The sequence below is a fragment of the Elephantulus edwardii genome, unplaced genomic scaffold (assembly GCF_000299155.1).
Source record: "Elephantulus edwardii isolate Elephantulus edwardi_28Jun2011 unplaced genomic scaffold, EleEdw1.0 scaffold00027, whole genome shotgun sequence".
In the NCBI taxonomy this organism is placed as follows: domain Eukaryota; kingdom Metazoa; phylum Chordata; class Mammalia; order Macroscelidea; family Macroscelididae; genus Elephantulus; species Elephantulus edwardii.
The window spans coordinates 10,242,629-10,270,015 of NW_006399777.1; the positions used below are offsets into that span (position 1 = coordinate 10,242,629).

The window sequence follows — 27,387 nt, forward strand, 5'->3', positions numbered from 1 at the left end:
CCTGGACCTCCCTCCACAGAGCTGAAAGCCATGTCTTAATCAGAGGTGCTCTGGGCCCTGCTAACTGGAGCCATGCAGAAATCAGGACGGGGTTAAGATGACAGTATGTATCTTGGTTTTAAGGCGTCTTTAGTCTTCTACCTTGAGTGGCGCAAAGGGCTACGCACTTGACCACTAGCTGCAAGGTTGGTGGTTGGAAACCACCCAGAGAAGTCTGGTGCTCTGCTTTCGATAAGTCACAAGGTTAAGAAGCCTAGGGATTGGAACTACGCTGTAGAGCTGCACGCCCCAGGCCAGACTTGACTGGACTGCAGTTCACGAGGCGGTGGTCTTCAGGCGGTGCCGTTCTGTTTGCTGGGTTTCTGATCAGGGACAGTGAGAGCTGCTGATGGCTTGCTGCTGGTAAGTTAATGATTGGTCCCCACCTCGTGCCCACAACAGGGAAAGCCTTCACCTCAAAGGACCGGAGAACAAAACGCAACAGCTGCAAGTACCCGCATTCAAGGGGCAATTTCATCCATGACTACGCCAAGGGCTACCTCTCTGCCTCCCCCCTCCAATAAAACCCCCCAACACAAAGAAACAAACGAAAAGAGCGAGGCAATGGAATGAAATGACACCCGGTAGTGCTGTCGGAGTAATTGTGTGATGGATCCAGTCCGTCTAATCCTCGAACACTTCCAGGAATAAAGGGGGGAAGAGTTCCGTGGGGCACTCCACCTTCATGTGCAGGAAGCGGCTGGCGTGGCAGGCGCCGATCATCCGCAGGTCTGTCACCTTCATCAGGAGTTTTGGCCAAAAGTGTGTCACGTGGTGTTTGCGGTAGTTGATATAGTGTTCAAAGGCCAACAGGAAGCTGTCTTGGTATTTCTCTATCCTTTCAACACACGCGAGCCCTGGACGATCTGAGGCGGGAAGAGAGAAGACAGGGGTTGACTCAGGTGTGAAAAGGAGAAGTGCTGCCCTGAGGAATGCAAGACTTGGGCAAACACCTCAGTGTTCAACCATGAACCGCAAGGTTGGAAGATCAAGTCTAAGCGAGGTGCCTGGGAAGAAGCCCTGGCAATTTATGTCCAAATACCAGTCACTGAAAATGTCACAGAGCAAAGCTCTCCTTTGAGTCACACAGGGCTGCCAGAAGTGGGAATTAGCACACAGGCACCTGGTCTGGTTAACAGGACAGCAGCACATCTGGGGACTGTTATGGACTCTCAGTCTGGAGCATCGATGCAATCTGTGAGCCATGGGGCGTCAGAGACCAGGCTCCCAGGGGAAGTGTGTACTTCTGAGTTTCCACCAACCACAGCTGACCCCCCAGTGGGTTTTCAGAGGCTGTAAACTGCATGGGAGGAGACTGCCAATCTTTCTCCCGTGGAGCTGCTGGTTGTTTTGAACCGCAAGCCTCTGGACTGGCAGCACAGCTCCTTACCACCAAGCCACGAAGGAATCAGTGCTTTGCTCGGATACGTGGCTTTGGTTTGGACAAGTCACTCAGCAGGTGTGGCCTCCCTCGTGGATGAAGCAGGAGGCGGCTGAACAGAGCACTGAAGGGCTCTGCACAGGAGGGGACGGCTTCGAGTCTGTACTGGTCGCCAGGAGAGAGAGTGGAGGATGGGAGGAGACAGGAATAGAAAGGGGAAGATGTGAGAGGTAAGAACCACCCAGGACCTGGAGCCAAAGGGCAAAGGCCAGAGGTCAGACATTCCCTTTAAGATAAAGGGACACAGCACCCAGTGTTAACTATGGGGCAGGCTGTGACGTACCAAGCCTCTCTCCATACCTTTTGCAAAATTACTACCCATTACAGGTCTTTAAAGGAACGCTTGTGAAGTAATGAAGAGTGTGGCTGCTAACGCAAAGGCTGGCTGTTAGAACGTGGGACCCAGCTGCTCTGTCCCTGTAAAGTTTACAGGGAAACCCTCTGGGGCAGGTCCTTCTGCCACATGAGGTCCTTACGAGTCAGAACCAACTCGATGGAACCCAACAACAACGGATACATGGGCGTTGGTGGTATCGTGAGACATAAAAGAGAACAGAGGTGATTGGCACTGGGGTGACCATTGACAGAGAAGAGACTGGCCATAATAGGAAGGGAGGGCAACAGTGAACTTTGACCCCTGGGATCCTCTCACGCCATCGGAGGGCCAGCGGTGTGCCCTCTGTCAACACAAGTCAGCATAGAGAACAGATACACAGGTAGGTGGGAACATTCAAGCTATACACACTTAGGTCACACATGTTGCCGTCACAGACCGTCATGTCGAACCGACTCATCGTTGACCCTCCAGCGGGTTTCCAGAAACAGTAAATCGCACGGCGGCTGATGGCCCATCTTTCTCCCACAGAACAGCTGGTGGATTCGAACCATAAATTATTGGGTTGGCAGCACAACTCCTTACCATTAAGCCACCAGAACTCCCATAGGTTATGAAGGTAATTTATAAACCTTGATGGTCATTTTACCTCCATGAACTTCAGACATGGCCTTCTAGTTCTCCTCTGGTTTATGCTTCATAGTTCCAATCTAATCAATGTCCAGCTAGCTAGAAATCAAAACTGTAGTTGTTGTTAGGTGCCACTGAATTGAGTAAGATGCATACTGACCCTGTGAACAATAGCGCTGAGCCCGGTCCTATCCTGCGCCATCCTCACAATTTCTGGTATCTTGAGCCCACTGCTGCAGTCACAGTGCCGATCCACCTAGTTAAGAGTCTTCCTCTCTTTTGCTGTCCCTCCACCTTTCCAAGCATGATGTCCCTTTCCAAGGAATAGCCTTTTTTAGCAAAAAGCCTGAAGTTTGTGAAACGAAGCCTTTTCTCATCCTTGCTTCCAAGAAGCACTCTGACTGCACCTTCTCCAAGATGTAACTGTTTGTTCTTTTGGAAGTCCATGGGATAGTCAGTATTCGAAATAAGTTTTTCCTGATGTTAAAAAAACCCATCAGTTGTCCGTGGTTTCTTGTACCATGGTTGCTTGTTTGGCTAAGATGTTGGAAACGATACCACCAGTATTTTAAATACCAGCCAAGTCACTTATGGTGGACAGATCTCAGTGGTGCTTCCAAGATAGGCTAGACCAGGAAGAAAGGCCAATGATTTATTTCCAAAAGTCAGCCAAGGCATCACAACAGAAAAGTGTCTTAGATAACGTGGATGGTGGGCCCTGTGGAGGGAAGCACTCTAAATACAGAGTGCCTGCAGCAGTGGACCTGGGCATACTGATAGTGACCAAGATGGCACAGGGCCAGGCAATGGTCTGTCCTGTTGGATATGGGTCACCCTGTGTACAAGCCAACTCCATGGCAACTAACAATGACAACCATCTCAAGGTCAAGGCTAATGGCTTTGGAATCCAGCAAAATACATGTTGTTATGTGCCGTCAAGTTGCCTGTGACTCATAGCGACCCGATGTACAACAGCCCTAAACCCTGCTCTATCCTGTGCCAATCTCACTGTCTCTGACACACCTACCCCCATTACCCCAGTCACTGAATCAATCCACCTCATAGAGGATCTTCCTCTCCTGGGCTGTCCCTCCACCCTCCCAAGCATGACATTCCTCTCCAAGGACTGGTCCCTCCTTGCAACATGTCCAAAGTATGTCAGACAAAGCTTCAGAATCTTTGCCTCCAAGGAGCAGCCTGGCTTCACCCTCTCCAGGATGAACCTGTTTGCTCTCCTAGCAGTCCATGGTACATTCAATACTCTTCTCCAGCACCACAGCTCAAAGGCATCAATTCTCCTTCTATCCTCCCTAGTCATTGTCCAACTCTTGCATAGCAAGTGATTGCAAAGACCATAGCCTGTATCAGACGTACCTTAGTGTCCAGAGAGACACCATTGCTCTTCAGTACTTTGGAGAAGTCCCTAACAGCAGACTTTCCCCATCGCAATACGTCTTTTAATTTCCCACCTGCTGGTGCCAAGAGTGTTGATTGTGGAGCCAAGCACACTGAAGCTGTGAACAATCTCAATCTCTTCACCATCCATCCTGATGCTGCCAATTGGTCCAGTGGTGAGAATCTTTGTTTTGGAATTCCTTAATCACTTGAAATGGTAGTTTGTACATTTTCAATCTTGTGATGTCATTTTTAGTTACAGGGGCTGTGGGGTGTCTGTCTCCCCCTTTCTCCTTGCCCCCTTTCCTCTCTCTGTGTGGAGGGTTCTCCATGAGATGAACTTTTGTTCTAAAGAATCAACATCCTATTTCTCTGGACATAGTCCGTCAAAGGGAAAAATAAACCAGAGGTTTGTGGCATTGACATTCTGTACTTCGATGCAAGATAAAGATGAGGAGATTTAGAGAAATGAACTAGAGAAAATGAGCTGACAGATGATAAAATTTAACGAAACATGTTCTGGGTGATTAGCCCTTGCATGACCAAATGCACTCCTCTCCAGGAGTGCTTTTTAAATTTAGTTAAAACAGTTCCTCTTAAAAGATATGAAGTCCTAGAGAAGGTAGGGTGTTCACCCAAAGTCACATAGGTTGTCCTTAAATGAGCTACAAGTTTTAAACCTTTAAGCACAGATATATTTAGTTAACTGTTGTTAGAGGCTGTCAAGTCTATTGCAACTCATTGCGACCCCAAGAACAACAGACCTGGACTCTGTCCCATCCTGTGCCATCCTCCTCAATTCCAACACACTTGAGCCCATTGCTGTAGTCACTGAGTCTCTACCTTTGCAAGCATGATGTCCCCTTCCAAGGAATGTCTTTTCCTAGCTAACTGTTGTTGTTGTTGTTATGTGCCGTTGAGTCGCTTGTGACTCATATTGACCCTATGTACAACAGCCCTAAACTCTGCTCTGTCCTGTGCCAATCGCAGTGTCTCTGACACTCCCATCCCGATTACCCCAGTCACTGAATCAATCCACTTCATAGAGGGTCTTCCCCTCCTGCGCTGTCTCTCCTAAGCATGATGTCCCTCTCCAAGGACCGGTCTCTCCTCACAACATGTCCAAAGTATGTTAGATGGAGCCTCAGAATCCTTACCACTGGTTTAACCCTTTCCAGGATGAATCTGTTTGCTCTCCTAGCAGTCCATGGTACATTCAATACTCTTCTCCAGCACCACAGCTCAAAGGCATCAATTCTCCTTCTATCCTCCTTGGTCATTGTCCACCTCTCTGATGCATAACAAGTGATTGCAAAGACCATGGCCTGTATCAGACGCACCTTAGTCTCCAGAGAGACCATTCTTTGGGAAACATTACCACTAAACTTCAGAGACATTGGTCCCAACATAAGGAACTACAGCAGCTGATGTGATTGGAATCACAGAAGTCAAGGAAGCTTCATATATAAGCTATTAGATCAAGGGCTGGTCAATGGGAGATAGATGTGAAGGGAGTGGGGAGAAGTGGATGGGTATCCTGGTGGATGGTGGAGCAAGGAAATAAGTGGGTAAAGACACGTGTGCCAAAGGCAGGGACAACACTGACACTAATGGTTAACTCCACAATAAGGGATATACCTTTCACTTTTTCTATAAAATGGTGGTCTGTCTGATACTTCTTTAAATCTGAACATTCAGATTAAGACAGACTAGGAAGGATTGGCCATCCACTTCTGACATAGCAGGCCTCTGAAAACCTATGTGTGTATCCTAGCTAACTAGGGAGCATTAATGATCCAAAAACCCCTCATTGTACTATGTCTGAGATTTTGTCTGGATATTCATCCATTTCCTTAATAAACCTCTCCTGAACTCTTGTCAACACCGGTCTAGGTTCTAGGTGTCCAATATGTTGTTGGAGCCACTGAATTGGCTCTGACTCATGGCGACCCCATGAACAACAGAAGAAGACCCTGCGGCCTTCTGTGTCACCCTCACAGCCTCTGCTGGCCTGAAGCCCAGGATTGTGTCCCCTCTTACTATGTTAGCTCTTCCAAAAAACAGAGGGAGAGACAAGCAAACCAGCAGAGAGCTGCAAACCAGTGTCCTAAAAATGCTCTGAAAATGAAGAAGACGGCCCTGGACATTGATTGCTCTACTTCAAGACTGCTTCTTAAAGATGTGACATGTTTTGCATTTCTTAGTCATTACGATCAGCTCCCTGCAGGGAATAATGTTGGCTTGACTATGATCCACCTTCTCCCGATGGAGGTGAGAGGTGTTGAGAATGTGCCAAAGCTGAGGAAAGCTGGTCACAAGCTCTTCCTCCTTCCTTCCATCTGGAGGGGGACGGCTGAGTCTGGACCAGCCCTGGCCTTGTTTGAGTTCACGGAATGGCCAAGGCGCAGGCCCCAAGTTGTGCAGCTTCTGCTTTCCTGGGCTTGCAGCTCTCCATCTTGGACTGAAGAGTCCTGCAGGAAATCCAGCCACTCCACAGAGGAGAGGCCGTCCAGAGACACGGCAGGGTTGTGGAGGGTGGTGCAGCAAGAGATAGCCGACACTGTCCGCTGAGCCGGCATCAGATTCTGAAGCTCACTCTTGGTGTCTGGCATACTATTCAGGCATAAGTATCCTCTATCCCTATACAATCTGTCTACTGAATAAAAAGATTAAAGAAATCAGACGTTCTGAACATCAGGACCAGAGAAAAACCCATCAACAGCCTGCATTATGCAAATACACAACTATGCTCGTAGAAAGTGAACAGAACTTGAAGCACTTACTGCAGGAGCTCAAGGACCAGAGCTTTCAACACGGATTCTATCTTGACATCAAGAAAACAAAAATCCGCACAACTGGACCAACAGGCTACATCATGAAAGATGGAGAAAAGACTGAGCTTGTCGAGGATTTCATTTTACACCATCAGCACCTGTGGTAACTACCGTTGCTGTACATTGTGGAGTCAGAACTGACTCACAGCTGGCCCTCCGGTGGGTTTTCCGAGGCTGTAAATCTGATGGGAGGAGAAAGACCATCTTTTCCCCATGTAGCAGCCGGTGGACTTGAACCCTGTGCCTTTGGGATTGCAAATCCCAAAGCGGAGCAGCTTCTTTGAGGAAATCTGCTGTCAGGGACCTTTCTACAGATCTAAAAAGCAAGGCTATCAATTTAAAATCCAAGGTGTACCTGGTCCAAGTCATAGTATATTCAGTTGCTTCCTGTGCGTCTGAAAGACAAGGAATAAGGATGACAGAAGACTAAGTGTGGAGTTGGCGAAGAGGACAGAATATTTCACAGATGGCCAGAAGAACATGCAAATCCATCTTGAAGGAAGTGCAGCTGGAGGGCGCCTCAGAGGCATGGGGGGCAGCTGCATCTCACTCACTCCGGGCACGGTGTCTGGAGTAAGCGGTCCTTCGAGCGGGACACCACACTGGGAGAGGGGGAGGGTCAGAGCAGGAGAGGGAGCCTCTGCACAGGATGGACTGACACGGGGACTGCACCCTGGGCTTGGGCAGCACGGAGGTCACAAGGATGGAGCAGGATGGGTGAGGGTCAGATCTGTTGGTCATAAGGTCACCATGAGCGACACTCATCTTGTTGGCACTTAACTACAACAACAACAACAACAACAACAACACATGTAAAATCAGGAGACAGGCTTGACGGACTAACATGAGATGGGGAGAGCAGTGCCCACTGAAGGTGGAGTATTTCACGGACTCTGCCAGACAGACGGCCTTCCTGACCCCATCCCACTCTCCTGGTCCACTACAAAAACAGCCGATGTCTGATGTCCCCGTCTCCGTTCTCAATTCATGGCCAACACCTTGATAGCTCACTGAAGGACGGCGAGCTACCTTTCACTGACGCCTTTTGGAGTCAGGGCACAGACTGACGTAAATAAGGCAGTAACTGCACCGAGGTCAGAGGCTCAGGGTTTGGGTCCTGGGGTGATTTTCTATCAATGGATGAACCTGAATTAGAAGGCATGTTCGCGCTCTTGCACTGGAATGCAGTAGGTGTTGAACCTCCTCTGGCTGATGGCAGCGGTCAAGTTCACATTGGGCTGACTGCCCCGTGGTGGCGAGGAGGACACCTAGGAGCGAGAATGCTGCTGTGTTAGAGGAGGTGATGAAAATTTGATAGAGTTCTCATGAGTCAAAAGCAAAATGAGACTCAGGCCACGGTTATTAGGAATATGACGTCTCCGGTCAGGTTGCACAGAACTGCTTGGTTAACTGCTGCTTTTATGGCTACTAGTCCAGACCATCAGCGTGTTATGAGAAAAGAGGTGACTCTTCTACTTTCTCTGCCCATAAAAAGTGGGACACAGGGCTGCGGGCTGTGGCTAGAATTATTACAGTGATTAGAGAAAGCCAGGAGTGTTTAAAGCATGGATGATGGTTGGGATCATAATGAGAATCCAATCTAGGTTGTGTAAAGAATAAAAGGTATTCACCACAGCAAGATAAACAATCCAATTGAAAAATGGGCACAGGATAGGAACAGACATTTCACCAAAGAAGACGTTCAGATAGCCAACAAGCACATGAAGAAATGTTCAAAATCCCTAACTCTAAGAGAGATGCAAATCAAAACAACTATGAGATATCATCTCACCCCAGAAAGAATAGCAAAATTTAACAGAACAGCAAGCAACAAATGCTGGCAAGGTTGTGGAGAAACTGGAACCCTTATTTATCCTTATTGGGAGTGTAAAATGGTGCAACCACTCTGTAAGGCGGTATGGCACTTTCTCAAAAAGTTGGAAATACAAATACCATTTGACCCAACAATTCCACTACTAGGAATTTACTGTAAATAAACCATAACCATCACTCAAGCAGATATATGCACACCCATGTTTAATGTGGCTTTGTTCGCAATAGCAAAGAGCTGTAAACAACCCAAGTGCCCATCAACAAACGAATGGATGGAGAAGCTCTGGTATATTCACACAATGGAATACTATGCTGTACTGAAAAACAAGGAACTCATGAAATATACAAAATGGGTGACCTTGGAAAACATTATGCTGAGTGAAATATCTCAGTCACAAAAGGACAAATATTGCATAGGGTTACTGTTGTACAATGGGACTGACATCAAGGTTGAGGGAAGACAGAGAAGGAGGGGATGAATGATGTATACTGCATTGAAACAGATGAGGAAGACAACTGTTTAAAAGGAACATATGATTGGGTATTATTGTCATTACAGAAGTCCAGAATGAAGGCTACATACTCGAATGGATTTTGGAGGAGGGACTGTATAACAATGAAAGAGTTTTTCTTTTCCTTTTCAAAGAGAAGAATGTACTGGTGGGGAGGGGGTGGGCAGGGAGAAAAGTGCAGCAATGAATGACAGGAAACTCTATGTCTCTGTAAACTTTCATTAAAATTAATAAAACAAATAAAGTTACTGGTATAAAGAGTGATAAGCACCAATTGGAGATGAGGGCTGCTCGGCTGGAGCCGACACACACGGCCTCTGGGCTGGAGAGGAATATGCAGGCAAACTTGCAGGAGACTGAAGTACAACTCTGAAGCTAAAGAGAGACTGACAATGTGTCAGGTGATTAGAATTCGCACTGGATATGCAGCTCCAGGGACCGATGTCTGTGCGTACTCACCTGAGGACATCAGCAGAACAGCCTGCAGAAGGGCCACCTCTGTGTCGTCCAGGTTGAACGAAGACAGCGACATGCCCAGGTCGAAGATGGCATCCGACACCACCCCGAGACCCCCGTTTTTCAGCTGGCCCCGCGTCACGGCCATCTCCCCGTTGAGGGTCAGGGTCTCACTTTCTGGGTCATAGCGCACGGCGGCACGAAGGGACATGATCTCCATGCAGCACCCTTTGAGGAGGATGATCTGGTCTTCACATGGCAGCTGGAAAGAGGCAGCCACGTCAGCCAGGGCAGGGCATATGCAGGTCAGCGTGTGTGTGCATGCAGGGTCTAAACCCCACAGAAACCCACTGACCAACACTGCCCAGGGTGGGGAGTTCTTTGACACGGTGACACGTCCCCTCCCACTTGGCCAGAGGCAATCAGGAGCCATCTTTTAAAAAATGTTTAAAATCGTAATAGTTTGACCATTCAAAGACTGCATTTTATAGTCTTTCATTCACATCGTATTTCGTTCATGTATTTTATGGGTCCCCTACCTGCACCATCCATCTTCCTGATACTGCTTTCGTCACAGCATGTAAGCCAGTAACTTTGTGCTTCGTGCCCTGATACCTCCCGTGTAGGCTGCCAATTTCTGACTTGCCCAACCCTCTCAAGCCAGGACTCTGAGGGAACAGGCGTGTCTCTTTTCAGCAGCCACCTGTACTACTCAGCTGCAGCCGTTTTCAGCACAGAGCTTTGCATTTATTTCCTTTCTCTTTCTTCGAGTTGTGATCTGAGTGAAAGCTTCCAAGGCAGACAGTTTTTTCATTCACACACTTCCCTGTTTTTACAACATTCATGACGATATCCTCAATGTAACTGCATTCTCCCCACTCCCTCTCTGTGATTCTCATTTCCATTAACCCTTCTCTTTCTGCCTTCAGGGCTTCCTCCTTTGGCAACTGCTACGGTTTTGACCTCATATGGTTGGTTGTTCTTAAGAACTAGTTCCTCCCCAGAGCTACTGGTCACCTCAAAGGCCTGTCTATTGTTTGCTGAGAGCTGATCTATGGGCTGTTTTGTTTAAGGTTCAACAGATGTTGGGATGACAGAGAAGTCATCATTTCAGAGTCCCACTGATCTTCATTTTTAAGACTGAATTTATTAAAAAATAATTGATTTCCATCATATAATAATTTATAAACATTGTGTTTTGTACATGTATTTTCATTTTATAAAATAATTCACAAACTTTTTTATATAATTATCATTGCTCTGTACTTACTATTACCCTTTCTTTTCAAGTCCCACTTGAACTTTCTCTTTTACTTCACCCGCTGCCCCATGCACTAATTTTTGTTATGTCAGTGATATTTCCTCTCTCCCCCTTTTTCTGCCTTCCTTCTCTATATATTGCCAAGTTATTATTGTTTCATACTTTCCTTACTCTGGTCCCTTTGAGGATGGGCACCATCTAGTTCTTTTGATCTCACGGACATAGAGGCTGAAGCTCAAGTGGTCCATTTGTTTGCGGTTCTTTTATGAGAGAGATCAATCTCCAAGTGGTATTGCAGTCATGTGTGAAAATGAGTTATAACCTTTTAGCTTGAGGTGTATGATAACAGCTTGATGGCTGGGCTGATGTTAAACTGACTTCTGATTTTCTTAATACAAGACACCTTGCCTGCCATACCCCTTTGCCATCAAGTCATAGGGACCCCACCGAGTCTCCACATTATTTCTGAGGATGCTAGCCCAAAGGTGGTGCCTCTTTGGCAACTCAGATCCACCTATGGCTCTTCGGGAGAAAGATGGGCCAACTCCTCTCATGCCATTTACAGCCTGGGAGAACCTGCCGGAGAGTCAGCTGTGAGTCATTTCCAACTTGACGGCAATGAATTGGAGGGCTTTTTAACCTTTACAGGAGCACTCTCACGTGAGAAGGGGCCTGTGGGGTCTGAACGGTTCACCTTTTGGTTAGCTGCTTGGCGCTTAACCTATTATACCATCAGGACTCCTTTGCCTATTTTAGTAGAAAGAAAATGTGGGCCATTTTTAATCTCATTAGAAAAAAATAAAAAAGGGGCAGCTTGTACCTTTAGTACTTACAGGTTTATAGCTTGGTTCAAAAAGAACTTAATATGCTAAATTTGCTACAGAGACCTTTTTGATCACTGTATTGTAATACTGTGTGGTCTTTATCTGAGCTATGTCTCCCTTTCATGAACACCTAGAGCTTAGTGTGAGATGCTGGCCTTCTGTGATTCTCTGTAAGAGACAGGCCAGCAATTAAAATCATCCTACTGAACTGCTGAGAGCAAAATGCTGGTGTTCAGGAAGTCTGCGGCTCGCCTCCCCTCTGCCTTTTACTCACTGGGCGACCTTGGCCATAGTTTTCATCACCTCTAAGTTAGCTGCATCTATAAACAACCTACAGATTCAGTGATTGGCGTGATCAGGGTGGGTGTGTCCGAGACAGCGTGAATGGCACAGGACAGATCAGGGTTAGGGCTGTTGTACATAGGGTCACTATGAGTCGCAAGTGACCCAATGGCACATAACTACAACAACATTGAGGGGACATCATAAACCCCATTTTTTAAAAACCCCATTAATCTCAGAAGCAGAAGCGGGCCATAAAAATTCTTAGCTTAGAAAAGTAGCCTTATCTGTCCTTGCAAAGTAAAGAATTAACTAGTGTCTACATGACACTAAAAGGGTAAAGGTGGGCAAAGTAGCCAGCCCATCAAAAGCCGACCCACATGATTGATTCCCTGGCCCACCAATCATGCTCACAATTTCCCTGCCCTGGACAGAATCACCTGGGGAAGGCCTTAAAAACAACTGTGCAGGGGGACTCGGGGCTTTTTTCTCTCGCCACCTTTCTGCTGAAGGAGAACATCTCCACAAGTGGATAAATATTCTCTGGAATAAAGTGGTTTTTTTTTTATTTGCATACATGAATTATTCTTTTGAGGGGCATCTCATGGGTAGAACAACATAAACAATCTGCTGGTTCCATGGCTTTCAAGAAACTCAAGGAGCAAGTGTGTTTCAAAAAAGCAAAGAGCACACTTTGCTAGCAAGCCCTTGATGACAGCTAGAACTACAAGACAGAAATATTTGTGTGAAAAACACTACATAGTAGATAATTAGGCTTGACCCGCCTTTGATTACCCTGCTAATTAGGATCTGTTGATAAGCCAATGACATAAATAATAGGATCTTTAAAAGAAGTTGCTAAGCAAAATAATAAACACCACACATTTTAGTTTTTGGAAGGAGAAGGATGTTTAACTAAATGTTATTATCAAAATATTTTCAAAGGTGGTTAGCTAGTGAATATTTTTGATTAACCTACCTTATTTAACCCTCACAGTAATATAATGAGATAAATATCCTAATTCCACTTGGATGCATGGAGGTGGGAGCCCAGGCATTGAAGTGAAATGTCAAGTGAGTGTGTGGTATGAATGAATGCTTCAGAGTTGGGGCTGGGGTCTGATGCTCAATCTGTCCATATTCAACACCGAGAGAATGAAAGGATGGGTTGAGTCTTCATTCCTTGGAGTCTTTGGGTTAACACTTGTGGCAGCTAAGGGAAATGCTGGAGTTTAGAATCCACTAAGAGGTGCTTCTGAAGAAACTCCTGGTGAATTCCTTCCAAAAACCCAGCAACTGAAAACCCCTGTGGGACACAGTCCTACCCTGGCCACACGTGGAGTCACTGTGTCCAACTGACTAGACCCCGACTGTGGAGGTGGTGGATTCTGGGGACCATGATGAAGCCGTCAAAAAGGATCTTAAAAAGAAGGCTTGAGAGCAGTGACAAGTGATGACAGGGGGCTGGGGACGTGCTGGGATTGTGCTTTGATTTTAATCTCGATGCTGATTAGGTGGGGGTGTGCAGTTTATGAAAACTCTCTGAGCTGTGTTTTTATGAAAGGTGCTTACTCTTTGACGAAAAATAAAATGAAGAGAAAAGGAGTTTCATACACAGAAAGCAGATCACGCTACAGTCTCTGGCTTTACAGCTTACGATGGTGAGTCAGTAGGAGTTGAACTAGACTCAATGGCAGTGGGTTTAGAACATTCTAAACACGACATTCATATATTCCTTATTCTGACTACAGCAATGATTATTATGTTAAGGCTTATTACTTAATTTTCTACCATATATATTTGTCTATCTGCCTCTCTCTAAATATATGTATACATATATACATACACACAGAGAAATATTTGAGAAATGACTGTAATAGTTTGGGTTTTTTTGTTGTTGTTGGGCATTGTCGAATCGAAACCTCCACTGGGTTTTCACAGGCAGTATATTACATAGGAGCCTGCCCATCCTACCCGAAGGAGCTGCTGGTGGATTCGAACCATGTACCTCTGCACTGACAGCTCAGTGCTTTACCACTAGGTTACTAGAGATCCCATAATCAACACGAAACATGGGAGGAGGGCTCTCTCGGCAGTGTTCTCATGGGTCATTGGCTGTTTTCATGATGTTGGATAAATCTTCAGTGACTATGATATCCATCAGAATGACAATAAAGGATAACCTTAAAAGATCATGTTAGGGGCGTGAGTGAGGGGTTCCTGGCCGTGTCAGGCACTCTGGCCCCCACAGTGAGGCGGAGGCTGAAGGGAGGCAGAGTCTCTCTCTCTCTGAGGCCTGGCACCACAGTGTTGCCCTCCTGGATAGGGAGTTCGTGGAGGCTCAGAAGCATCCCCACCAGTGTCTGAGTCCAGCTAAGCTGCCGGTATTATGAAATCAGGCAGAGAGTGAGGCGGGAGTCATTCCAGTGAGGAACGGATCATCTCTGAAGGTGAGAGCAGACTCTTATCACCTGGTGGCTTAGAGAAGAGACTCATGGCAGTGTGTGGTGTCTCTCTGCATCCATTTGGAGGTGTGAAGAGCAATAGATTAGTGTCTCCTGAGGTTTATAAAAGGGAAAACTTTTCCAGATCATGTAATCAGCCCCCACTGATTCAAAACAGGGAGGTGAGAGGCAGCATAAGAACGACAATAAAGAACAGGCGTTCAGATGCGTGAAAACACGCAGGACCCTTTTTTGTGACGCAGGCGCTGAGCCGAGCGCTTTACACAGGTTGTCCTGTTTAATTCTCCCGTCAGCCTCACAGGGAGGTGTGATGACTCCCATGTTAAAGGGCAGATAACTTAGGTCTGCACACTTTCAATGACTTCTCTGCAGTAGGGAGTTGCCCAGTGAGGACCCCTGTCCCTCTAGCTGCCTGGACAGCCTGTGGTCTCAGCTATCACACGGCAGGGCTGCTACTGGGGGTTAGGGGCCCCAAGGTAAGAGTGGGTCCCCTCTGGTGGGGAAGGCTGTCCTGAAACTGGACTGGGGAAGGGTGAGCTTCTAGACATGAGGCCAGATTTAAGGAGATTGTGAGAAAAGTTTTATTCACTGGAGGCCCCTTAATTTATTCTTTTTTAAAATTTTTAAAATCCACCCCCCATAACTTATTCTTGAAGTTTAGGCCCCTTACCTTATTATTTTTTAATTTTTTCCCTGTAACTTATTCTTGAGGGTTAAAAATGACCACATAGTCATCCTAACGACCACTGGTACCAATTATGGTACCATATTTGGAAAAAGTTAAATTTTTTCTCTGGTCTTCATTTTCCCCATCTGTAAAATGGGTTGATACTAGCTAACTGAAGATCTGCTGTAAGACTTAGAATTATGTGAGCAACATTGAGCCTGCTGGCTGGCACACAGTAACTGCTGATAAACTGCTGTTGTGTATTGTTGAGTTGAAACCCACCCGGAGCTGACCCTCGGGGGGTTTTTAGAGGCAGTAAATGGCCTGGGAGGAGACAGCCTATCTTTCTCCAGAGGAGCAGCTGGTGGATTTGAACTGCTTACCTTCTGCTTGGCAGTACAACTCCTAACCTCTATGCTACCAGAGTTCTCTGGAAGTTAGTTTTCCTATTACTTCCTTACACCTTGAGTTAGGTGGGTAGACTGGACCTCGATCACCTTCACGTGGACCAGCTAATGAATGGTGACTGGATAAAGAAGATGGGGAAATGCAAATGAAACAGGACTGCCTTTTCATTTTACCCCGACATTGTTTCCATGTGACTAAAGCCCTCCTCATGAATATGAAATGGTAAACAGTACCCAGCATTCCTGGAAACTGGTGGAGCTGTCATAAACACCAATGCCTAAGGAAAAACAATTTCCTCACCTCACAAAACATAGGCAACTTTTTGGCAAAATCCACCACTCTGGTAATTGCTGGTGTGATGATTTTTGTAAAATGGCTGAAGGCCTCCAGGTCGACCTTCCCTCCTTCTGGGGCATTGACGATGGGTGCCTGTCCGATATCTTCAGGCTGCAGGGGGGGAAGAAAGCAGAGAGACTCAAGTGAGGACGCTGCAAGGATCTCACGCAACAGAGAGTGTCTCTGAGGTGACACATCGTCTGTGGGGAGCTCCCACGTCCCTGATCGCCACGGCTATTGTTCTCGTAGCCCGGGATATGATGCCCACAGGGCTGCCAGAGAGGAGAACGTGCATGGGAATTTGGGTTCTGCTTCTGAACACACAAAAGCAGGGCATTTATGCCAGGCGATGTCTATGCGAGGTGTTCTGGGATGGCATTTCCAGAACCCTGCATGCTTTCAGTGTCTCTGTGTGAGAGTAGACACATGTGGGTGGAAGGAGTTATGGGGGACCCTTGGCAGTGCCTACTGGCTCCAGACTCACTTCTGGCCCAGCTCCTGGGGTCCAAGCTCCTGTCTTGAGGTTGAGGTGGTCTCAATAGCCTGCGGAGGGCAAGTCTTAGCTTCTACAGGAACCCGAGTTGTGGAAACCTCAGGATAGTGTTTAGGTGACGCGGAGTCGGCTCTTTGTGCAACGTGACCCTCTGCACAACAGAAACCTGGCCTGGTCCTGCTCCATCCTGACCATCTCTGCTGTGCCCACGCCCACACTGCTGCACTCACCAGGCCAGTCCGTCTCACTGAGGGTCTTCTCCTTCTTCGCTAACCCTCCACTTTTCCAAGAAACAGGTCTTTCCCCAGGCAGTCCTTGTTATTTAAGGCAGAGTCAAGTCAGAACCGACCCACAGCTCATCCTCCAGTGGGTTTTCAGAGGCTGTAAATCACGCAGGAGGAGACGGCCCTCCTTTCTCCCTTGGTGTCGCTGGTGGATTTGAACCACCCAGCTTTGGGCTGGCAGCACAGTTCCTTATGAGGCCACCAGAGCTCCCTTTCCCAAAACGGAATGGGGGATTCACTAGGGTCCAGTACTATGAGGACACGTCTACACTTTCCTAAAGGTACGACCATCAGAAGGATTCCTGCTCACCTGACCCATCTCAGCTTTCCTGACAAGACATTTCTTCACAGGAGGGAGACTGAGAAGCTTTCTTCAAAGGAGCTGCTGGTGGACTCGAACCACTGACCTTCTATTTTTGCCTAACTTTTACTTCATAGGCTTCAGTTTTTCTTTTTTCATTAGAAGCCCAAATGACTACATGTTTGCTGAAGGAGGGGGCAGGATCCCCCTAAAAATCCCCAGAGAAACAGGAGTATTTAGAAATGCTAGTGAAGGAAACAGCAGGACCCAGCTGAAAGGCTGACCTGTCCACCACACATCTGCCACACGGGGACGGCTTTCATGCTGCTGTGAGGCGGAAATCAATGCTGCTGACATGTCAGATATCAGTAGGGTCACCCATAGTGGACAGCTGTCAAGCTCTGAGATGATGGCACACCAGAAAGGCAGGCCTGGTGTTCAAGACCTGAAGGGTAGTAGATGGAAACCTTATGACTCCTAATAGGACCCTGCAGGACACAGAGCCAGAAGGTGGAACTTGGGAGACCAATGAGCTGTCGAGCTGGAACCACCCTTCAGAGCAGGTCACTTATGACGCACAGTGGCTGCAACAATGGACCCGGCACGTCACCAATCACAAAGATGGTGTGAGACCAGGTGAAGCGTCACTCTCTCCTATGTGGGTGGTCACAAGTTCGAGCCTGCACACTGGCCACTAGCCACACATACACACATATATACGTATAGACACACACACACACACACACACACACACACACAGGGGAATACAGTTCTCTAAAAAGAAAAGTATCTTAATTAACATGGGCTTGGCACCTTCGAATGCTCATCTTATCGTTTCCTCCTGACAGAGCTAATTTGATTGTATTTAATTAGAACTCTGTGTGCCCTGAAATGTCAGGTGGTTAATGCTAATGTTAATAGTGTTCATTAACTCAGGTATGTGTGTGTGATATTGAAATTACTACCTGTGGCATATCTAAAATATCGAGGGTGGGGAGGGAATGATGCAAGGAAATGAAGCAATTTTAATTAAAAGCACATGTAACAATTTTACAGATTTTTTTTTCTCTTGAGCAATAAATATCAGAACAGGAATAAAAGTTACTTTTAAGGTTTGGGGTATCGAGTGACTATAATAGAGTCCTTAGACGCAAAAACCTTTTGTTTCCTCTCAGTATTGCCCATCAGAATGGATACTGGGATGCTAGAACACATAGTTCCTAGGAGTATCTATGTACGTATGTGTTTCTTGTATCTGATGTTAACTCAGGTTAGCTACAGTTACTGAGTCAGAGTGAATTCACATTGGACCGCCCACTGGGTTTCTCTGAGGCTGTGCATCACATGGGAGCAGAGTCTCTTCTCTTGACGAGGCCTGGAGAGGTGCAACCTTTTGGTAAGCTACTCCTTTTCAACTGCATCACCACAGCTTTTTAAACATACACACACACACACACACGCGCACGCATGCACGCACGCACGCAGGCAGGCAGGCAGGCAGGCAGACACAGAGACACAGAGACAGAACAAAGAGACAGAGACCGACACAGAAAGACAGGCAGATAGACACAGAGCCAGAGACACACACAGAAAGAGAAACAGAAACAGACAATGAGACAGAGACAGAGTGAGACAGAGATATACAGAGATAGACAGAGACAGAAAAAGAGACAGAGATGGGCAGAGACACACTGAAAGACAGACTGAGAGACAGACTGACAGACACAGAGAGAGAGACACTTAGAGAGATAGACACATATCCAGACAGTGAGAATCCGAGAGACACACACACAGATAGAAGAGACAGATAGGAGAGACAGACACACATAGAGAGAAAGATAAAAGAGAGTTTGAGACACACACACACACATACACACAGAGACCTAGAGAAAGAGAGAGACAGACCGACCGACTGACAGGAGAGACACACACAGAGACAGAGACACAGAAGGAGACAGAAAGATACCGACAAAGCCACACACAAGCAGACCCAGACTCACAAAGGCAGAAGACACACACACACACACACACACACACACACACACACAGGGCAGAGACACTAGACACCCAGAGAGAGACAGGGAGACACGAACACAGAGCGGCAGGAAGACAGACAGGTTGAAGAATTCGAGACCTCGTCTAGGGCCTCAACACAGGAATGCCCAATGGACAAATTGTGGGGCTGCAGACAGAAAGGAACTGAGAGGCTCATCTGGGGCTAAATCAACACCCAAACCACGCCTGCTGCTGTCGTCTCTCCCTAGAGACCCCGCATCAGGTCACCGGGCTCCACGGCTGCACAGTTTAGTGGAAAAAGCCTGCCTGTCTCTCCCCGAACGGCTGGTAGATTTGAACTGCTGACCCTTGTGTTAGCAGCCCCATATGTAGTGCGCTGCCCGCAGGGCTCCTCCCTGGGGCAGAGGGTGCGGAACTGGAGGTTGAGGTGTGGCTCCATCTCTAGCACTGGGGCTGGGGCGGCGGTGGACACAGGTCACCACTAACGCGCTCACCGTGGGCTCAGTCCTGCTTGTGGTGAGCGGCAGCTGTTGCCTGCGGGCCTCTTGCGACGGGACAGCTCAGAGGTGGTCACTGGGCTTGAAGGCAGCTACTAACTGGTACTTTACGGTGGGGCCAGACCGGGATGGTTCCCTTTTCTCTGCTTGTCCACAGAACAAGAAGGGCCAGCTAGATGGTGATGCAAGGCCTTAGACCCTTGACCTCAAGTCCAGTCTCTGCCCATGGTGAGATGGGATAAGATGATGAGGGCCGTACATGCAGTGACCGCTGGCACGAATGCTGCTTGCCAGGCACTGCAACGTCCTCCATATCTATGACGTTTACAATATCCAGCAGGGAAACCGGGCGACTGAGCCGTGGGAAGGTGCAGTAACACGCTCTGTGCCACACAACTCAGGAACAAGTGAGGCAGACGCTCAGTCAGGCTCTCTGGTCCCCATGCCCGTGGCCTCTTCTGATGTGTGAGTATAATAATTTAGGGTACATACATCTCACCTAGCACCCTAAGTTATTACCCTCACCTCTGACGCACGCGAGCCTGCCTTTACAGTCACTGCGGCAGTCCACCTCCCGAGGGTCTTCCTCTCGTTCCCTAACCGTCCTCTTTTCCAGACGTGATGTTCTCCAAGGACTGGCCCCTTTCTAACACAACATGCCCACAGCACGTGGGACCGTCTTCACTCTCCTGGCTTCCAAACCGCACTCAGGCTGCACCGTTTCCAAGACCTAAGATCCACCTCGCAGGCTTTGAGCATGTTGCCAGGACGGGCTCTTCCTTGGAGCGGGACATCATGCTTGGAAAGGTGGGGAGGGTCAGCGAAAGAGAGGAAGACCCTCAACTCGATGGGTTGACATGGTGACAGCAGTAACGGGCTCACGTGTGTAAGAGATGGTGAGGACGGCACAGGATGGGCCAGGGCTCAGGTCTATCTTATGGTCACTAGGAGTAGCAGTTGACCTGACTGTGTCACACGGGGCAAGGTGCCTTCTTGGTTTACTCATCCTCGTCTTATGACCTGGCTGCACAGACCCCACATGGCCAGGTCCCCCCGACATAGCCAGGTCCCATCTGACATGGCCAGGTCATCTGTCTCCCTTCTCTGAGGCCAGCCCAAATGTGAGTGCATGAATGCTGAGAGTAGCTTTTCCCAGGAAAAAAACCAGGGCCAGTCCCCCTGGCTCCAAAGTTCACTACTTAAATGTGGGTGGAAATCTCACCAAAGCCACGGCTGTGTAAGTACATGGACCAAGGGTATGCAATAACAAGTCATGAGACAGCCTCGATGCTGGTGTGGAATCAGGGCCAGATCCCAGCGCTGCTGGCAGGTGAGGAGGCCACTGCCCCAGAGGAGAGACCGGGCTTTCCACTTGCCACCAGATGCCCCTTTCCCCCCGCCCCCCTCAGTCCACGTCATCGCCTCCTCATACTGTCATCACCTCACAGATGTGCTGGCAGCTACATTGGACATTTCTGTCGCACTTACGATTGGAACGAGTTAAGACAAAATAGGGCATTTTTGGATTTAAATGCATTGGGAAGTTGTTTTAAAGAGGAGCTGTAGGTTTGTTATGCGAATCAGAGTGGCTTTTGCAAATGCTCATTTGTCAATGATTTCCTGAAACTCAGGTAAAACCACTAGTTTTTGTCTGGGACCTATGTTCCACATAACCACTTCTAGATTTTATGACAATGAACATTTCTAATTCTTTATGTTGTTGTGCACCATCGAGTAGGAACCGACCCATAGCTGATCCTCCGGCGGGTTTTCAGAGTCAGTTAATGACACAGGAAGAGACTGCCCATCCCTCTCCCATGGCTCAGCTGATGGCCTCGAACCATGTGCCTTTGGGATTGCAGCACAGCTTCTTGCCACTAGGCCACCAGAGCTCCCTTATGACATATTATTACTATAATAAACCAAAGGAGACCCAGGGCTATTGAATTGATTCTGACCCATACTGACCCTCTAAGACAGAAGCCCTGCCCCATAGCGCTTTCTTTAGGGAAGCGGGTGGCCTCACTGTCCTCCCCCACACTGGTGGTTCTGAACCACCAATCTTCTGTTAGCAACTGAGTTGGTTATTCAACAGATACAAATCCTGATACACAGCAGCCTAGCGGCAAAAAGCTGGGCTGCAATTCTGAAGGCATGGAGTTCGAATCCACCAGCTGCTTTGCAGAACAAAGACAGGCAATTAAGTCCCATGATATTTACAGCCTCTGAAAATCTGCTCTGAGTCAGTTCTGATTCGCTGATACACAATAAAAACAACAAAGACATCAACAACGAGAGAAAGTAAAAGTGCTTCAATATAAGGTGAACTCATATAACGAATGCCTACCATCTTTGCATGCGAGAAGGAGGGGCAATCTCCCCCAATGTGATTAACCGCCTCTGAAAACCTGCTGGAGGGTCAGCTGTGGGTTGGTTCCGACTTGATGGCACATAACACCATCATCTAGTACTGAACAGAGGCTCCTCTTTGGAGAAAGACCTTATGCTTGGAAAGTTGGAGAGTCACTGAAAGACAGGAAGACCCTCACCTAGATGGACTGACACAGTGACTGTAGCAATGGGCTCAGGTGTGTCCAGATGTGAGGACGGCACAGGATAGAGCAGCGTTTGCACCTGTTGTTCACAGGGTCACTATGGGGCATCCTTGACGTCACCTACCTACAACAACCCAGTTCTGCATCTTTGCTACATGGATACTATTTTACGGCAGGCTGGAAACGAAGGGACGAATTGCATTGGGAAAGTCAGCTGTCAGAGACCTCTCCAGAGTACTGAAGAGCAACGACGTCAGGCTGGAGACTAAGGTGCCCCTGATCTGGGCCATAGTCTTCGCAATTGCGTGCTATGCATCAGAGAACTGGACAGTGACTAGAGAAAGATAGAAAGAGAATTGATGCCTTTGACTTGTGGTGCTGGAGAAGTGTACTAAATATACCATGGACTGCTAGGAGAACAAACAGGTTTGTCCTGGAGAGGGTGAAGCCAGAATGCTCCTTGGAGGCAAGGATTCTGAAGCTTCGTCTGACATACTTTGGACATGTTGCAAGGAGGGACTGGTCCTTGGAGAGGGACATCATGTTGGGAGAGTGGAGGGACGGTGCAGGAGAGGAAGACCCTCGATGAGATGGATCGATTCTGTGATTGGGGTGGTGGGAGTAAGTTTGTTAGAGATAGTGAGGTTGGCACAGGACACAGCAGGGTATAGGGCTCTTGTACGCAGGGTCACTATGAGTCACAAGCAACTCGACGGCGTATAAAAATAACAGTAACACCAACAACTGCTATTTCACAAGGCAATCTCTAACTCTGGAGTTTTAATGTCCTTATAGGAATAATTCCCAACTCAAAAGTAAGATTTTTTACTCTGCACGTAAATACTTAGCATTAAGCTCCTGTGAGGCCTTTGCGTAAACTTGCAAACTGACACAAACAGCAGGGCTTAACGGGACTGTCGCAGAGGATGGGCCGGTGGAGTTCTGTGTTCAGTGTAGCAAATATTCAGTGAATTCCATTCTGCTTATCTAGGGAGCTCTGGTGGTTGAGTGCTAAGGAAGTGCATGGCCAGTGCAAAGGTACATGGTTCGAATCCCCCAGCTGCTCTGCGGGAGAAGGATGAACAGTCTCCTCCCATGAGATTTACTGCATCAGAAAACCTGCTGGAGGGTCAGCTATGAGTCAGCTCTGACTTGATGGTACCAACAACACGAAGTTCTGCTAATCTAGTTCTGGGAAGCAAAGCATCTCAAGAGTGAGTGATTTTTAAAAAAAATTTATTATTTTTTTTTTTTTGTGTGTGTGTGTGTACCATCAAATCTGATCTGACTGGTCCAGGAGGAGACTGTCCCTCCTTCTCCAGCAGAGCATCTGGTGGATTTGAACCACGCACCTCTGGGATTGCAGTGCAGCTTCTTTGTTGTGTGCTGTTGAGTCGAAGTGACCCATAGTTGAGCCTCTAGCAGGTTTTCAGATGCTGTAAATTGACTGCACAGAAGGAGACAGCTTTGCATCTAAAGTCTCATCTGAAGACTTCAATTCTAGGATTGTGTTAAGTATACTCAGCAACTGAGAGAAGGAATGGTCTATGAAAGGAAAAGCAGGCGCAGATGATGTCACTAGCTGGTTCCTTCAGAGCTGGCCTGGTTAATTTATAAAAGCAAAGCCCGAGTTAGTGTGGCTCAAGGAAGGGCTTAGGAATTCAGTGGACTGGAACCAGGAGGGCCCTGGTGACGACTTGGCCTTACATGCTCTCTCTCTGCAGGCTATTCATTGTCTTCTCAGAGGCAGCACTGTCTTCTCTCTAAAGTGGGGGCCGTGAGCCCACACTTGGGGCTCTCTCGAGGCCCCAGTGGGTGAGGGAGAGGATGGGCAGCTGTGCCCGGGGTCTTACCAGGAATTTCCGCTTCTGCTTCCAGTGGCTGCCCTGCGCGTTGGTGGCCACGTGGGCCTCGGTGACGGTCTTGATCAGCTCCCACTCCTCGTCTGTGGGCTCCGGCTTGTGGCCCATGGATTTCTGCAGCTCCTCCCGCCGCCGCTTCTCTCGGTTCTCCTCGATGAGCTTCCTCTTGGCCAGCCGCTTGCTGTCGTCCAGCACCACTATGCGGGGGAGAAGGATGAGAGAGGATGGAACAATACTCCCCCAAATGTGGGGAAGGACAGCGTGCTGGGAAGGGCGGAGGGTCAGTGCAAGGGGCCCCTCAAGGAGACGTATTGTCATGGCGACTGCACCAATGGGCTCCAGTGTGTCAGAGATGGGTAGGCCCGCACAGGACAGGGCTCAGATCTGTCCTTCACAGGGTCACTATGAGCAGTCAGCTCATGACGAGAACAACATGGCATCTGGTGGTCAGGGTGGAGGGGTAAAGGGGAGCCCACTCCTGCTGAGACTGGCCATGACCAGCACTGCCCAACACACAGCCCTGGGATCAAAATCCTGAGGTCTACCTGGCTCTGGTGCCTCAGTGGTCAGCAGCTGTGCTGCGAATCAAAAGGTCTGCGGTTCGAATCTAGCTGCTCCTTGAGAGAAAGACGGGCCATCGCCTCCTGTGAGATTTACCGCCTCTGAAGACCCACGCGAGGGTCAGCGATGGGTCGCGTCCCACTTGATGGTCCTTAACAGGAAGCAGCTGGCTTTTCAGAAGAAAGTCCTGTGTGGACTTGGACACTGACCCCCCCCCAATTTGACAAAAATAAACCCCCCAAGACCACCACTGCCATTCAGTCCTTTCCGGTTCAGAGTGACAGGGCAGAGAACTATCCCTTTGGGTTTCAGGCTATAAATCATGACAGAAGCAGATGGCCTCATTTCTCTCCCAAGGAGCAGCTGGTGGGATCGAACTGCTGACCTTTTGGTTGGAAGATAAATGCTTCAACTACAGCAGTACCAAAGCTCCTAAGTCCACATGAGGTGGCCCTAAATCAATGGGAAGATGAGAGAGGTAGAATCTAGTATCCCCCGCCCCCCACTCCCCCAGAACGATGTATCTGCCCAGTGACCACCTGGACTCATTCTGGAAATTCTTTTCCTGCTATGGCCCCCCAAATGCCTCTCAATAAGGAAAATGGAGCTGTCCTGCAGGTGTGTGTGTGTGCGCGGAGAATTGGTGTACCTGGCTGCTACCAGAAAGCCTGCAGGTGACTCGAAAGAAACGCCTGGCAATCCACTTCTGCAAAGCCAGGCAGCAATCACCGTTTGAAGCAGGAGATTCTACTGATACAGGGAGGTTGCTACAACACCGGCATGACGGTGATTGGTTTTGTTTTTAAACATAGACTTTATCGGTAAATAAATAGTCTTCAGTGACCAGTGGGAAGCTCAGAGTCCCCTCTGGGACCCCAGAACCTCAACTCTGCATGGTCCCCTTCCAGGTGTAGCAGCTTGGGACTGGGTCCATCTAGGACCTTGTGGTTACTCATTTTTCATTTTTCCGGGTCAACCATTTGCCAGTGGTTAAAATCAATATATGATTAAATATTATTGTCATGACAGGAGTCCAGAATAGAGGCTGCACATTGGAGCAGACTTGGGGGGAGGGATTGTATAACAATGAAAGAATTTTTCTTTTGCATTTCAAAGAGAAGAGTGAATCGGGGAGAGGGGTTGGGCAGGGAGAAAAGTGCAACAGTGAATGAATGGAAACCCTAAGTCTCTGTAAACTTTCATTAAAATTAATAATAATAAAAAAAAATCCACGCTAGAACCTAGGTTCTCCGGAATCTAGAAGGACTTGGGGTTGAGCCCTGACACGACCTCGGTCTGACCGTGTGGCCTCTGCTAAGTGACGTGGACACTTTGTGCTTTCATTTCTTCATAAAGAAGAGTGACAACCTCCAAGACAAACAGCATTCAATGACCGTGTACCTGCCTCACCGTCTGTGCAAAGGGGAAATAAGGAAGGAGGGTAGCGAAGACACTGTGGCAAATTTCCAAAAGAGTCCATTTCTCCAGATGCTGCGTAACTTATCAATGGGAAGGAAAGGAAGACGTAGACTTCTAACAGGAAGAAAAGAATCATTACATCTTAAATAAATGGATTTAACTGGATAGGCAGTCTCGTGAGTTTCTCACTGTGGATGACACGAGGGAGCTCCAAGAAGCCATTCCGAGTCACTTCGTAAAGGCAGAAGGCTTAGTGACCCTCGCCGCTCCCGTGTTGCACCTGTGAGGCAGGCACTCCTGCACCTGCCACACATGGTCTTTACGGAATCCCGAGGACAGCCCCCCACCCCCCGCCCCGTGACAATTTATTTAGGTACGTGGTAATTTTACAGGAAGGGAATTCAAATTGTCACAAAGTCTGTGAATGGAAAGGGAATGAAAGTTTTTCTGATGCAAAACGTGACCTCTTAGAATGCAATGCAAATAAGCACAGTGCATCGAATTGGATCAACACTGACTATATTACCTTCCCAGACGCACGCATGTTTAACATCTCAATGCAGTAATGAAACAGCCGCTATGAAGAGTTTATGAGTGGCATGCTGGCGTTGCGGTGTACAGCAGAGTCGGATGTGACCCAGACAGACTCGCCAGTGGGTTTTCTGAGGCTGTAAACCACAGAGGAGGAGATGGCCCATCTTTCTCCTGTGGAGACTGGTGGATTCGAACCGTCAACCTTTGGGTTGGTAGCACAAATCCTTGGATACCAGAGCTACCCAAGCATTTTCATGTATCCACAACAAGTTGTACTGCCAGTAGGGGTTAAGCCTCTACAATAGGTGGGCCAGGTCAGAGGTGGGCCTTAAAGTGAGGAATGACACCCGTCTTAAGATTCCCCCTTCTGACATTTTTTATTTTATTTTTTCATTTTTATTGTATTATTTTTACATGTACCGTCAAATCAGATCTGACCGGTACAGGAGGAGATTGTCCCTCCTTCTCCAGCACAGAATCTGGTGGATTTGAACTGAGTACCTCTGGGATTGCAGTGCAGTGTCTTGCCACTAGGCCACCAGAGCTCCCTTCCTTCTGACATTTTGAAATGGGAAAGCCACATCTCAAAAAGTTGGAAACAAATCCCATACCCATGAATGTCTAATCTTCCCTTCCCTTCCAATTGTCCTTCATTTCTACCATTCTAGTGTAGTTTTCATTATCAATCAATTATTTCCCTTCTCTCTTCTCCCCTGTGTTCTTCCTATTTTTAAAACTGTGGTCTTGTGCAGTATTTTTCCTTATGTGACTGAAATATATCATCCGGTATAATATCTTCCAAGCTCACCCCTGTTGTGTAGCATTTTATAAGTCCATTGCTGTTTTCAGTGTTGTGTAATATTCTATTGTGTGGATGTACCACAGTTTTTCTATCCATTTGTTTAGGATGGGAAGTTGAGCTACTTCCATCTCTTCGCTATTGTGCATAATGTTGAAATAAACATGGGTGTGCATACAAAAAAAAAAGTTGGAAACAGAAATACCATTTGACCCAGCAGTTCCACTATTGGGAATATACCCTAAGGAAACCATAACCTTGAAGGAAGACAGAAAAGGAGGGGAGGAATGATGTATATTGCATTGAAACAGATGAGGGAGAGAACTGTTTAAAAGGGATATATGATTAG

General features: G+C 47.7%; 1 protein-coding gene across 1 annotated transcript in view; it reads right to left on the reverse strand.

Annotated features, from left to right (window-relative positions):
- Positions 1 to 350: 350 nt before the first annotated feature.
- Positions 351 to 27,387, reverse strand: part of THRB (thyroid hormone receptor, beta) — a 96,931-nt gene continuing 69,894 nt past the window's right edge. Inside the window, exons 4-7 of the mRNA XM_006883346.1 lie at positions 23,717 to 23,922; positions 15,682 to 15,828; positions 9,478 to 9,736; positions 351 to 905 (exon numbers count right to left, since the gene is read on the reverse strand). Of these exons, the coding sequence (XP_006883408.1) occupies positions 664 to 905; positions 9,478 to 9,736; positions 15,682 to 15,828; positions 23,717 to 23,922 (854 nt within the window). The 3' untranslated portion in view covers positions 351 to 663. The remainder of the gene's footprint in view (positions 906 to 9,477; positions 9,737 to 15,681; positions 15,829 to 23,716; positions 23,923 to 27,387) is intronic.